The sequence below is a fragment of the Amaranthus tricolor genome, chromosome 7, assembly GCF_026212465.1.
Source record: "Amaranthus tricolor cultivar Red isolate AtriRed21 chromosome 7, ASM2621246v1, whole genome shotgun sequence".
Classification (NCBI taxonomy): Eukaryota; Viridiplantae; Streptophyta; class Magnoliopsida; order Caryophyllales; family Amaranthaceae; genus Amaranthus; species Amaranthus tricolor.
The window spans coordinates 18,613,465-18,628,554 of NC_080053.1; the positions used below are offsets into that span (position 1 = coordinate 18,613,465).

At 32.7% G+C, this 15,090-nt stretch overlaps 3 protein-coding genes across 4 annotated transcripts; 2 read left to right on the forward strand and 1 right to left on the reverse strand.

Moving 5' to 3' along the window:
• Positions 1–2,900: 2,900 nt before the first annotated feature.
• On the reverse strand, positions 2,901–3,852 carry LOC130818582 (uncharacterized). The gene is made up of 4 exons (XM_057684746.1): positions 3,687–3,852; positions 3,287–3,519; positions 3,178–3,184; positions 2,901–3,061 (listed from the first exon to the last, which is right to left on the reverse strand). The coding sequence occupies exons 1-4, from the start codon at positions 3,850–3,852 to the stop codon at positions 2,901–2,903; spliced, it is 567 nt and encodes a 188-aa protein (XP_057540729.1).
• Positions 3,853–7,259: 3,407 nt separating this feature from the next.
• LOC130818583 (zinc finger BED domain-containing protein DAYSLEEPER-like) lies at positions 7,260–8,111 on the forward strand. The gene is made up of 3 exons (XM_057684747.1): positions 7,260–7,517; positions 7,605–7,866; positions 7,993–8,111. The coding sequence occupies exons 1-3, from the start codon at positions 7,260–7,262 to the stop codon at positions 8,109–8,111; spliced, it is 639 nt and encodes a 212-aa protein (XP_057540730.1).
• Positions 8,112–8,942: 831 nt separating this feature from the next.
• Positions 8,943–14,764, forward strand: LOC130817907 (uncharacterized). Of its 2 annotated transcripts, XM_057683874.1 has the most exons (3): positions 8,943–9,577; positions 12,889–12,926; positions 14,023–14,764. In XM_057683874.1, the coding sequence occupies exons 1-3, from the start codon at positions 9,087–9,089 to the stop codon at positions 14,082–14,084; spliced, it is 591 nt and encodes a 196-aa protein (XP_057539857.1). In that variant the 5' UTR covers positions 8,943–9,086; the 3' UTR covers positions 14,085–14,764. The 2 variants fall into 2 exon arrangements, with proteins under 2 accessions (XP_057539857.1, XP_057539855.1); XM_057683872.1 differs by lacking the exon at positions 12,889–12,926.
• Positions 14,765–15,090: the final 326 nt, after the last annotated feature.

A 15,090-nucleotide genomic window follows, 5' to 3' on the forward strand; every position in this document is an offset into this window, starting at 1 on the left:
GTAATTAAAGAATTAAGTAGAGAGAGTAGGAGAACAGATGAGTTGTGAATGAAAATGATTGAAAGCGATGAGTATTTATAGGAAAAATGGCAACGGCTATATAACGGCTACTTTTCACGGTTCCGGTTCCATGGAACCGTTGGGTCGGTTCACCCGGACCGGTCCCGGTTCCGGTTCCATGGAACCGTTGGATCGGTTCAACCGGACCGGTTCCGGTTCCAAACCGCGGTTTTTAGGTCCGGTTCATGAAGTTTTTTCCGGCGGTTTCATGGTTACGGCAACTTTTTTCCGGCGGTTTCACGGTTCCGCGGTTCGGGGCGGTTCGGAACCTGTCGCAAACGGATCCGGTTCCAAGCGGTTCGGCACCGGTTCGGTTCCGGGTAACCCGCCCCGTGGCCATGCCTAGTAATCTACAAACATTCAGAATCTCATCCTTCAATTCCCAAACATAAACTCTTGCTTTCCATCTTTTCTTTGCTCTAAATTTTCCATCTTAGCTCTCAACAAATAAGATTAAGGTAATCATCTTTCATTTTCAATCTCTTCTTTTATCATCAATACGAATTTATATTTTGAGATTGATTAACAAATCCTACAAAAATTAAGTTACAAAATAAAAATTATCCCTCTCCATCTTATTTAAAATCCCCTAAATAAGATTAGGGAAGTTGGTGTTCTTCAATTTTAATTGGTTTTCATAAGTTGATTTATGGGTTTAATTGGATTTTGTTTTCCTCAATTACTCTAGGTTTTTGAATCTTTTATATGTGCAATTGGGTATTTATGTTTTATTCAAGTGAATTGGGTTTCAATTCATAATTGGGTCTTAATTGGATAATGTGTTCTGAAATTTCAGGAACATAAATTGACCTTACTGTTTTGCAATTTTTCAGCGCAGTTATGTTTATTTTAAGGTTCTAGTGTCTTCATACGAAATGTGGAGCTCCGAGTCAGGGTCGCGTAGCCACTTAAATCGTCTCATTTGGTTTCCGTATGAGTGAGTTATGCCTGTTTTAGTAGGAGGTGTCCTAAAATCATTACGAGATTTCTAATTTGAGATCAAGAGATAGTGAAAAAATTGGGTAATCTTCTAATCTGATTTTCGGGCTCATCTAAGCTTTTTATTTGGGTTTAATGAATGGATTAAAGTGGAGGTTTGAGTTTGTTTGGGTCGAGAGTAAACCAAATTTAAGAGGAAGTAATCCATGATTATTTTCAAGTACATACTTGCTGTGGTTTTGCTCTCAAAGCTTTTCTTGAAGTTGTTATTTGAGGTAGAACTCTAACTAAAAATTCTCTTTAAATATTTAAAAGGTGTGGTGAAACTTGATTCAAAGTTCAAATGAGAGTTTTGATCAAGTTATATCATAATGTTGTGATTACAATGTTTGATTAAAGATTATTAAAACAAAACTATTTGATATCAAGTATTTGATCGAGTATAAATGTATATCTAAGTTTGAATTATGATTGGAATTGTTGTGTTCTTTGTTGAATTTGGACTTAGTTTTGTGTTGATCAAATTGTGAAATTTGAGTGATTCATGATTCAAAGGGAGAGTGCACATAAGGGGTTTGTTGAAAGTACAATCAAGTTTGGAGTTGTGTTCTTGTGTTCTTTAGTATTGATGGAAATTGAGTATAACATATTAATCCAAATTAATTATATTTTAGCATATATTATATTGTTATAAGTAGGATAATTTATTTAAATGGTTATATGTTGAATTGGATAAAACTTTCGATTGAATTGGGTAAAATGGAAGAAGATTCGCGAGTCGAGAGTTATCTCGTGGATCACGACTCCTGTGTCAGTCAAATTTTCTGTTCTTGTGTCAGCTCGTATTTTGAGCATAACTTCTTCGTCCGAAATTGGAATTTAACAAATGACCAGTCGTTACGACCATATAAAAGTCGTTAACAACCTCGAACTAAAATTTCATTAAAATGTTTAGTAGCACTTGCGTTATAGGTCCATAAGTGGGCAAAGTTCTAAATGAAAATCAATAAAACAAATCAAACATGTAAATAACTTTGTTAAGGTCATGATTAGTACAGTTAAGTCTTAATTAAGTTAGGAGCGTTACTTAAATTTATAAATATGATTATATGAGTATGTTAATTAAGTGTTTGAATGAGTGTTTATATAACCAAGTCATAGTTTGATTGATTAGTATATGTATGTAATAATATGGTTATATAAGGTATTATATATGATTAAGTTTGTTCATTTAATTTTGAGATATGTTAAGTATTGAAAAAGTATGTTATGTGATATTTTAATGTTGCATTTATCTGAAAATAGTAACATGATAATAAAAAGGGTTGATAGTAAGGAAATGTCGAACCATGCTTTCGGCATGTAAAAAAACGTGGGACGTGTTTTCTAGCACGTAAAATATGGCGAACACAGTAAGGTTATTTAACCTGACCTGTGGCTCGAGCAACATCGTACTGGAGGAGTGACGACTCCCACTAAGTTAGGGGTTTTGGTTTACCTCACCTTAACAGGCCCTTACATATATCAAACAAAGATCATATGTATTGCATTCATTTAATAAATAATTGGATTTCACGCCCTAACGCTCAAGCAGAATTGTTAGTAAATAACGCTCTGGTACTCAAGCAGAAGGACCAGAATTTTAGTATAATATAAATCTAACATAAAAATGAATCCCCTATACTACATAAGATACCTTGCATATTATTTATTGTGATGCACTTAAGCATATATTTCTATACTTGTATAATTCCTGGCAAGTTTCTATACACGACTTAATAGTTGACCCGATTTCCACCGTCTGTTCTGACTTATGTGAAGTCTTATGTGCTATATGGGTCCCTTTTGGGTGCTATAAAGGTTTCATTGTTTGAGGTACTACTCAGCCTTGGTTGCTGATACTACACAGTTTTTGTTGTCACTCTAAATAATTGTCCCTTGAGGGATAGTGCATTTACGAGTGTTGCAGGTGTTAGTTGGATATCAGAGTAGCGCAGCGAAGCATGGTCAAAACTTTTCTCTTGAGATGAATCACGCTTTTGATTTTCATTGTAAACAATAACTGTATTTAAGAAATTTATTTGTAACTTAATTGAAAAAGGACATTTGTGTAAATTTTTATAAAATTATTTAATTTATTAAAGTATTTATTTATTAAAATCTAATTAGTTTGCTTACCTTTGGTCTGAGATTGAAATAACTCGAGTAATTAGTCAAAAGTCTTCCGTTGTGTCAAAAAAAGTACTTTACTGAAGGTAAATAGGATTCGGGCTGTTACAATATATACCTCTTTAAAATCTTCATCAGCTTCATATAACTCTTTAATCCATTCAAAACCAAGTACCTTGGCTTCAATTACACCAAGAAGGAAATATCGCCTGTAGAGTGCATCAGCTACAACATTTGCTTTGCCACATTTGTATTTAGCCGAAAAAGTGACTGTTTGTAAAAACTCCACCCATTTTGCATGCCTTGCATTCAACTTCTTTTGCGCATATATGAATTTCAAGGATTTATGATCTGAATACAAAACAAAGGGTTGTGGGCTCAATTAATGTGACCAATGATCAAGAGCCCTTACCATTAGCATAGAACTACTTATCATAGGTTGAATAATTAAGCTTCCCTTGGCTAAGCTTCTCACTAGAGGTAGACAACTTGATGTCCCTCTTGAATCAACACAACACCAACTCCTTTTCCACTAGCGTCACACTCCACTTCAAATGGCTTTGTGAAATCAGGAAGTGCTAGAATAGGAGCTTCACACATCTTCTTTACCAACTCAAGGGCTTCTTGTGCTTGAGTGGTCCATGTAAACGTACCCTTTTTAGTACACTCAGTGATTGAAGCCATGAGTGCGCTAAAATTCTTGATAAACCGCCTATAGAAGGATGTTAATCCATGAAATGCTCAAACTTCAGTTATGGTCTTTGGAATTAGCTATGAAGCAATGGCCTCGACTTTGCTTAGATCAACTTTAATGCCAGCACCTGTTACAATTTAACCAAGTGACCTCTAACAACATAAAATTACATTTTTTCAATTTTCCGTACAATTTGTTCTCTCTCAAGACCCCCAAACAACTCTTTAAGATGAATCAAATGTTCCTACTCACTCTTGCTAAATACTAAGATATCATCTAGTACACAACAATAAATTTCCTTAAGAAAGGTCGAAGTACTTCATTCATTAGCCTAATAAAAGTACTAGGAGCATTAGTTAGCCTAAAAGGCATTACTAACCATTCATACAAACCTTACTTAGTTTTGAAAGCAGTTTTCCATTCATTAACAGATGGGGATGGGGATGGGAATTCCAATACCCGCCCCGCCCCGCCCAGTTTGCATCCCTAATCATATCATGTATAATTAACTAATTCAGCAACCACTTGACATGTGGCGACTTAAGAATGAAGGTTGAGAAATTCCCATGATTTGCCACGTGTCAATTTGCTGAATCATCTCCTCAAAGTAATTAGTTATTGATTTTCTTATTCCTTCATTAAATACCTATGTTTGGCACATATAATTTTGTTGAATTATCCCCTCAAATTTATTTTATGATATTGATTTTTATGATAAAAATTATTATATTTTGTTATATGTATCTTATGATTTTAACTATTAAAAATTAATTTTTTGATAGGAGAAAAAAGCTGAGCATTTTGAAGTCAAATTTAATACTTTGCATAATATGACAGTTTTGTAGTTTTCAAGCTAATAGTTTAATTACAATAGCAATTTCGTTCACAAATGGAGTGTATTTACTTTAATAATAGTAGTTGTCTGGTTTGTTATTTGCCATGCCTTTTATACACGAAATTTTGACCTTATTTATATACTACGATCCATTATTAAAAGCCCGGATTTTAAAATATAAATTTAAGCCTTACAGTTTGATATAATTCTTCACCTATTTTATCACAATTAAAGTAATAATTGTTGCTTTCTTAATTAGGTGAAATATAACAATAATGAAATGCATAATTTTAAAAACACGCATTAATTACTCAAAATCAAAATACTTTAAAATAAGCAAATACAACGCATATATTAATCTATATTCAGTCTTAAGTATGAAATTCACTCAAATAATTGAAAATTTATGCAAAAAAATAGGGCGGATTATAAAAATGATGATTTTATTCCTATATCATAAATATTCCAAAATAAAATTTAGAGAAATTATTCCTTAATTAGTGCATTCTTAATTCTCTACAGCTTGACATAATTTTTTCTTTTTTTTTATATATTTTATCACAATTAAAGTAATAATTGTTTTCTTCTTAATTAGGTTACATATAACTATAACTAAAGGCAGAATTTTAAAAACATGCCTTAATTACTCAAAATCAAAATACTTTAAAATATGCAAATATTGGGTAGATATTAATCTATATATATTCAGTTTTAAGTATGACATTTAAATTAAAATTTGAATTTTACTTAAATAATTGAAAATTTCTTGCTGAAAATATAGGGAGGATAATGATGTTTTTATTCCTATTCCATAAATACTCCAAATTAAAATAAATGAGATAATTATTCCTTAATTAGTGCATTCTTATGAGATATTAAGCAAATACTTTTTTTATGTGAATAATTAATAATTATCCAAAAAACAATTATCAAAATAGTTAAATTACTATATATATGAAAATTAAAAATTTTCCGTGTATTGCATGAGCATTATACTAGGAGTAGTTAATTCTAATTGGGATAAAATCAACTTGAGTTGGGTTTTAAATGGAATTAAGCAAAAGGTAGAGGTAATTGAGGTATAGATTAGATAAAAAGTAGGGGTAAAATTAACGCTTACAGAGTTGTTTTTTTTACCAAAAATAGTAATGTAGCAATTAATTTGAAATGATTAAAAAAGAAAAGTGCAGCAAGTATAATGGAACATATGAAGTATTAAGGAATAAGTTGAGACTAATTTTAATAAGCATTATTGCATTTGGCAAATTACTATGAATTTGCCAAGTTGAATTTTACGTCTCCTTATTAAATTGTATGATATCATAATTCTCCTACTTTCTATGCCTTTCATTTATGTTTTTTTACTTGTTTTTATGCTTCTTTGAACTGTCAATTATGAACCCGACCCGCTAAACCCGCTAAACCCGACCCGCAAAAAGCGGGTTTTGAACAAATTTTTTTAAAAAGTGACTCGTTTAACCCGCTTTTTTAAACCCGCAAAAAATGGGTCAAAAACGGGTCGGGTTGGACCCGTCGGGTTTCAACCCTTAAAATTAAAAAATTAAAACAGAAAAAGGCGCTTCATTTCATTTCATCCTCATTCCTCAGCCGGCCCTAAATCATTTCTTCAGTCTTCTTCATCCTCACTCCTCAGTCGCTTCTTCCTTCTTCTTCATCCTCATCCGCTTCTTCCTTCTTCTTCATCCTCAGCCGCTTCTTCTTCATCCTCAGCCTCAGGCGACCTCAGCCCTAAATCAATGGGACGTCGAGCTTCAAGTATTAGCCGCCGCCGCCCTCCATTCCCACGAAAAGGGTGTTCGCCATCACCTCTTGGACAATTCTTTTCTTCTTCATCATCTCCCACTCCTCAAGAAGGTAATTTGAAGTACCAATTTCATTTGTTTACTTGTTGACTTGTTACTAATTTCATTTGTTTTCTGCCATCACCTTCGTATTTTCATTATCATGATTTTGATTTTGGATACTTCATACTTAACTATTTTGGTTTCTCAATTAATTTTGGTTTCTCAATTAATTTTGGTTTCTGAGTTGTTCTGAATTGTGATTTTGGAATTTATGATTGTCAGTTTCTGGGTTCCCAAATCATCACCCTCCATTACCCATCACCCTCCATTGTCAAGATCTTCTTTTGCGAGCTTAACAAACTGTACACTGCTTCTTTCTCTTGCTGTTACATTTGGAATCGGATCTAATATCGTGGTTTCATGTTCTCTAATTGATTTTTAAAAGTGGTATTGATTTTTAAATTTAAGTGTAATGTTGCAAGCTAAATCACATGTAAAGGTTAATGTTTATGCTTGTCCTACCTCAAAGATTTCTTTTTAAGAGAGGGTAGAAATTTGATAATAAATGAAGAGATGTAAATGAACCTGTAATCTACATTGTTTTGTAGGAGTTGAGCCAAATGATGATAGTAACAATCCTGGAACAGCAAACTTCGAGGAAGGAATTATCCAACAGCAAACTTGTATTTGATGAATGTCTGGTTAATTGAGTCTCTCATTGAGTTATTGTAATATTGAGGATGAGTCGATAAGCAATATGGCGAAGGGCATGAAGGCTAAATTTGATAAGTATTGGGAAAACTATAGCATGATTCTTTCCATGGCTGTCATTTTAGATCCTCGCTTAAAACTTCAATATGTGAAGTTATGTTTTGTGCAATTAGATGGTAGAAGTGCTGAATATAAGACTGAGAAAGTGAAAGAAAGTCTCTTCAAGCTATGTGAAGAGTATTCACAAGTTGATATTTCTCCCCTTGGTTGTACTAGAGTTGGAAGCGGGAATGCAAGTCTTGCTGTAAGTTTTATTCTTAACCTTTTGATATTATGTTGTACTTAAATTTGTTATTCAATAATTATTAATAGAAGTTCTCTTGTTTTGTAGGCGTTTTCATCTTATGAGAATTCTTCTTCTCAAGGTAGAACACAACTAGATGACTACTTAGGTGAGCATAAATTGGATCCTTTGTCGGATTTGGATGTTCTTGGTTGGTGGAAGGATAATGCTAAAAGGTTTCCACAAGTTGCAAGTATGGCAAGAGATTTGTTAAGTATTCCAATTACTACTGTTGCTTCCGAGTCGAGTTTTAGCTTGGGAAGTAGGATACTAACAAAATGGAGAGCTTCCGGAGAGTGCCGAGACTTTGGTCACAACCCGAAGTTGGCTATATGGATATGATGTTGAAAATGGTAAATTGTCTTTCTTTTTTTGCATTTTGAGAAATAAAGAGATTCATAGCTAATTAAATAATTCGTTTTTTATTTGTGTGAAGATAACAATTCTCTTGAAGACGGTGTTGAAATTCCGATTTTGCGGGATCCAAACAAAGAACCTCAAGTTATCGGCGTAGAAGAAAGCGGAGTTGAAATTCTTGAAGATGATGATTTTTAGTAAATGTTGTCTTAGGTTATTAAATAGTAGACTATGAACAAGTTTATTAAATTGTAATTGTCATACTTTGTTGAACTAATTTTATTTTCTGTTTCATGTAACTTTTGATATGTACTCTATATAAGTTACAATTTTATCGTAATAGGTACATATTAATATATTATCGTAATATGTACATATACATATTAATATATTATCATTGACGTAAATTATTTTTTCAAAAAAGTGCAAAACCCAGTGGGTCAACCCGAACCCGACAACTTAGGGTCTTAAACAAGGTAGTCAAAACCCGAAATCGTAATTTTTTAAACCCGTTCAACCCGAACTCGAAAATTTTTATACAACCTGACCCGTCTGACCTGTTTGACAGGTTCTTTGGTTTGTTATTAATATTTGTTTTTGTCTGGCGTTACCCTTCTTTTCTTGCTATTGGTTTCCTTTATAATATGTTTATGGTATTTTATTTTATTTTTAAGTCTTTTTCAAGTCAATATTCTCAGTAGCCACAACTCAAATTGCCTATATTCTTACAAAAGTTATTTGCAGTTGAAGTGTTTGAAGAAACTCTATGCAAATCGGGTATTTAAAATTCTACCACTCAACCTAAGATGAGTGTTAGAAAGTAAAATTACTTTGGAAAAAATCAGTTATCATTTTTAAATAATCATATTTGAATCCTTATTATTTAATTATATTATTATTGTTATAAATTAAAAAATCACACTATACATTAATTGATTTAAAATGACAAAATAAAAATAATTTTAAATCCCAAAATTAGTTTATGAAATTCTTCATGCATGTAACGGAGTACGATAACGTTGAAGAATAATCCAAACATATCTTCGTAAACAAGAAAATTTTATAGAAGCCGTCACCATATTTCTCTCTCATCGAAACCACTCGTTAAACCTCCCAAAATCCTCACCTACCGACTACCAGCAAATCCCCAAACTCGTGCGAGTCAACTCTGCCATGGATGAACCTTCGGGTTCAGGACCACCAACAACAACAATCACTAACTCAGAAGACGACGAGGACACGATCTTAGCGAAATCAAAGGTCTTAACTCGGAAAGAAGTATTAAAACGTCGAGCGCGTCGACTCACTCGACTCGCCAAGTGTTACCGAGAGCATTACTGGTCTTTAATGGAGGAAGTGAGAAGAAAACATCGCGAATTTTACTGGAAATATGGTAAGAGTCCTTACATAGAACACAATGGCATCGTTGGGGAGACAGAATACGACATTGTTCGGAATGGAGTTCTAGAAGATAGTAATGGTGATAACGTTGATGGATGTAATAAATTCGGGTTAAAGTTTGGTGAAAGTTTCAAATTGTGTGTTTTTTCGGGGTGTAAGGCGAAAGCTATGGCGTTGACGAGCTATTGTGTTGCTCATATTGGGATGGATACCAAGCAATTACTCTATAAACGCTGCAAATCCCCGCGGACAGTTTTAAGAAGGTTTTAATCTTTGTCTCTTTTATCTGAAGTTTTTCTCTTATTTTTTTTGTTGATTCAATTGTGAATTGTTGTTTGAGTTTTGATTTTACTGCTGTATTTTCTCTCGTTTTCTGGTTGTTTATTTGTTTATTTGTTGGAATGATTAATTTGTAGTTGAAGATTTATCAATGGTAGAAGATTAGACTTTTTCAGTAACTTTAAGTTTAATGTTTTTCTATGGCGAATAATATTTATGGTTGATTATGAATGGAAAATTCAAATTCATAACAGATTCTCCTTGGGTTTTCTATAAATTGATTTTCCCACAAATTTAATGTGTGGTTTGGTTTAAATAATTTGTTTTAATGGACCAAATCGGAAAATGTAGAAAATTTAAGGGCCATAGGTCTATTGATTTTGCATTTTTATAACAAAAATACATTATGAATGAAAATAGGAAAAGCTGTTTTCACACTTGGTAAATGCTTGTTGTGGGAGTTCATAAAAGTCTAGAGCTATGGTTATTGAACTAGTAAAACTTGTGATTGTGGATGATAAACTGCAGGAATGATTATTGTTTAAATACTCAATTTGTGGCGTTGGAGGAAAATGTAATAGATGTGTCGATGTGAGGGGGAGATTAGAGACGAGAAAAGAAAGAAACTACTGTTTTTCATTGTAGGGATTGGAAAGCATTATCATAATAATTATAATAGAGGAATTGAAACTTTGGAAGGAAGTGATGGGAGTATGCCAACCAGAGCTGTTGTGTTTTCTTTCCAACCACAATTTAGTAGGAAAAAGCTGTGTCGGTTTCATTAATGAGAAGGGGAGCTTTTTTGCCCTTAGCAACCAGAAGTTACATACTGTAGTTATGTTTCAGAAAAATCCAGTTTTTATATACTTATAATTATAATTAAAGACTCTGATTTTATTAAGTTAAAACATTGATTATAGATTTGGGCTTTGGAGCAAAAATTGAAAGATTTATGGTATTGAGAAGAATCTCTTGCAATTTGCGCTCATATTGAATAAAGTTGATAAACTATTGTGTCAGGGAAGCAAAAACTCACTGAGTTGAAGTTTTAGTGCGAAAGATTTAAAACTGATGATGTAGTAAATAGTAATATGCAGCTAGCATACCATTGCTTACAATATTCCTTCTTTGTTTTTGGAGATAGAGAGTGTGATATGTGTATTACACAGGGTTGGATATGATTACTCTATTTGTGCATATAGTAAGATGGAAGTTTGTTTGACTTTAAGAGAAAGGGTAGGATCACTAACTCTTGGGTTTTTGGAGCTTGGCTGTATACTTATGGGCGGGAAAAGAGATTTTGGCATTACTTTTAAGGGCTTCTTCTGAATCCACTCTGTTTGCCCGAGTATTTTGATCATAGGCATTTTAACTTGGTAATGTAATTCAGACTTTGGGTAGTTTATTGCAGAGTTTCCTCTTTGTTGTAAGATAAGGATTGATGAATAGAGTGCATTCACTTCCTTTATATTTCGAGTCAAATTTAGTACGTGAAATCTCTTTGCACATGGTTTAAATTTAATTTTATATTATTACCCCTATTGTTTGAAATGGTAGATAACATTGACTTCGATGATCAATGCTTTTTGAGTTTTACGTGTAAGTTGCCGTAATCTACATGACACTACAGTGTGAAAATGTAAAATTTAGTAGTGTTCTGTAGTATACTTTTGTTGTGGGAAATTTTTTTTTGTTGTTTTCGGAATAATTGGGCTTACAATTTTATACACTACTTTGTTGATCTTTAATTCCATATATAGCCAACTATTGAACTATCTGCATAGGATTAGCAAATTTATGCACATCTATAATCATAATCCTTGTGTCACCATTATTTTACTTATTCTATTATAGGAGATAAATTAATGGTTCATATAGTTTACCCCGTCTTTTGGTAGGTTTTAGCATTATTGTTGTTTTTCTGCTATTGCAATCTGACATTTTTGTTATATAGGAAATGATAAACAAAGGCTTACCTTTGATCTAGGCAAGTAAATTGTGGCTCATTTATCTTGAGATAGGAGGAATAGATTCATCCTAAAGCTTGAAATGATGGGATTTGAGTAGGAAACTATTGGATGGTGTCTCTTTATCAATGCGTGTCACACTTATTCAAACTTGTTGCTGTAAAAATTATGTGGATTATTATGCTCATATTGGAGACAATAGTTTAGAAATCAATGCTTTTGGTTACTTGGTTTTTGATGTAACAATCTCATATAAGAATTTTTGGATATAAGTGATGAGGTCATTTACAATAGAGAGGCTAGGGAGGTCATGAGGTGATTCCAAAATTACCAGTTGATTGTTGAAGTTAAAGAGGACTTTTAGATAGGGAACTGTTGTTTTTGTTGACAATTTAAAGTATGATCAGTTTTTGAATTGATTGATACTATTTATGTTTTTCCAAAAGATTGCCCCATTTGTCTCTAAGTAAGTTTTAACTTTTAAGTGCATGATGCAAGTGCGGTCCTCCATCTTCTGCACATGGATAAGAGAGAAGACAATGTCAACCAAAAAGATGATTGAGGCAATCTTTGATGGGCACCCAATACAGCGTCTGGAGCAATTGGGTGTATTGCATGTTGTATCTATATGATTGACAATGTGAACTACTGGTGGCGGAGAAGCAAGGACTTCAGAGATGTTAGCTATTAGTGAATGTCGGTGAAGGGACTTGAGACTGGTTTGGAAAGAAGAAAAAGATTAGAACTATTTTTCCTTCCTTGTATTGCAATATTGGTAGAAAATAATGAGAATTGGGTTTTGTAGTACTGTACTTGCCTTCGAATTGAGGTTTCATGTTGTGAACATATGCAATGCTGGGGAATTAGAGTTGCATTGCATTAGAATATAAAATCATGACTTCGAATATTGAACCAGTTGCTAAGTAAACTAATTGGTGTCCAAGTAAATGAAAATGTTAATGTCCAAAAGAGCTCTTATTCTTTGTTGACTGCTTTTAGAAGGAGAATAAGGGTTGTAATCTAGTAACTGATACTGGCAACTCTTATGTATTTGCTTTTGTAAGAGACAGTTCTAATATCGTATATGAGTTATAGTGGAAGTACATTCATGCTTAATTACTGCAGCCATAGTTTACTGTTGATTGCATCATCACAATCTGATTTTCATGCGTTTCATCTTAATGATTGATATAATTATTCTTACTAATTTGTGATTTTTTCAGTTGTACATAGTTGTAAAGAATTACTTCTATGGAGATATATTACTTGTATATAGTTGTAATAGCCTTCACACTTGCTTATTGACCAACTCTTTTTTTGGAAGTTAGACAACTAAAAGTGCGAAGAATAGCTGTGAATTTTCACGGTAATTTTTATTTTCTTAAGTCTTAACTTAATAGGATGAAGTGTAAAATGATAATAAGTTAGCAAAGTAATCCTCCTTCCGTTTTAGAGCAAGTGTGTCATTTACTTTTGCACAATGCTTAGGAAATGTTAGTAGGTGTGGATTTAGAGTTGGGGAATTTTATAAGACTTAAACAAATATGAACCACAAATTGCTGTCTAAATAGAAAAATATGACACTAGTATTAAAACTACCCAAAATAGAAATGAGACACTTGCTCGGAGGAATTTTGTGTTTGTTCACATGTATTTCGAAATTACAATCACATGATTACAATTAATTGCATAGAAGAGTGATTTTTAATGCAATCTTTATAGGTAAATGTTGTTTTCTATGTTTACCTTTCTTGAGTCTTATCCCTCTTACATTTGAAAATTTTTCAATGACAAAAATGTCAAACCATTTATCCCAAGTCATTCGGAATATATATATATATATATATATATATATATATATATATATATATATATATATATATATATATATATATGCTGTATCTTTGGTGCTTTTGTATTGAGTGTGATTCCTCAAATTTTTATTTACTCAACAATGAAGGGTAGATATCGTTGAAATAGAAGAGAAGTTACAGTTTGTGTTGTGGGATAGAGCTGGTTTTCTGAAATAGGATGTTTCCAAGATCATTCTAAGCTCTAACGGCCCGTTTGGTTGTTGGTATTAAATGGTAGTAATGGGAAGGATTTGTAGTGTAAATTTTCATGAAATATACCATGTTATTCTCATGGTAATGAAACTTTGATCATAAAAGAAGTTTTTTATTACAAGTTTTCAGTATCACCTAGTGTAATTTGCTGGCTAATTCGTTTTTTGAATTTGTGATTTACTCAAATTTTCTGAAGAATAGCCCAAAACCGACAATATTTCGCTTTTTTTGATTCGCGATTTGCGAGGAGATTAGCGAATCATGTGAGTCTGTGACACTAATACCACCTAATATGAAAATTTTTTCTATTTATAATTGTTCTAGTGGCGAAATTCATATGAAAACTTTTTCTATTTATGATAATTTCAGTTTGCTGATTTTTTTTTTTCGTGACAGCTACCAATCACCAAGTGACGGGAAGTTCAGGGATCCCCTTATGTGTAGCAATACAGTACTGAAATCCGTCTCTCCCTATCTGTGCCATAGACATGCGCAAGACATGAAGAAACAAATCTCCCTATCTTTGAAAAAGAGTGGTGCTTCAGTTTCCCTATCTACAAAGATTGCTTCGAAGTTCCATTTCCATCATGTGATAAATGAGTATGTTAACCATATTCAATCCGGAAGAAGAGCTGCTGCAAAAGATTTAATTGGTATTGCAAATGGCAATAACAGTTCTTGAATATCCCTCCCTACATTTTGTTGCTATCTGAATCGAGTATATCTGACTGTCACTGAGGAAAACTTGCATCATGATCAAGTAAACATCGAAGAGAAATTTCGCTGGTAGGAGATTAGCTGCTCTCTGCCCTGATTCCCCTCTTTTGTTGAATGACCTACTGGCCCGTGACTGAACCTACCAGATTATCGACTGCTGACTAATGATCTGTCAGCGAATCAGCTATGCTCGTTCCTGGTGGCGTTTCATTCTTTTTGGGTCATGATTTAGTAAATATGAGTGTAAATCCATATAATTGCTGTATAGGAGAACAATTTCTACAAATTCTTGGCCAAGGTTTGATAAGTCGTTAATTCTTTATTGTAATTAAGAGTTATGGGAATGTTTATATCTTGGAATCCGGTGTTTATATCTAATGTTTTTGTTGCTCGGATGATGGTTTGAATGTGCAACATGAAAGCAAAAGTGTTTCCCAAATATAAAAATAACCATGTTAAAGTTGTAATGTTACAGAAATTAAAACCTAAATTTTCAAATAATAGAAAAAAAAAGTATTGGGCGTTTTAATAATTTCAGTATGCTTGATAAAATGAAGGCTTATATTTCAGGAAACTACCTTTTGAAGTATATAATAGTTTTTTTGAGAAAAAAAACATAACTTGCAATCATTTTAAAATTTCAACTTTTATTTTCTGTATGGAACTTTACTAGGTTTACACAATTTTTTAGTCATGATAAGACTATTTTTATTAGATTGGTATAATATATACTTATTGTCTTAGGTG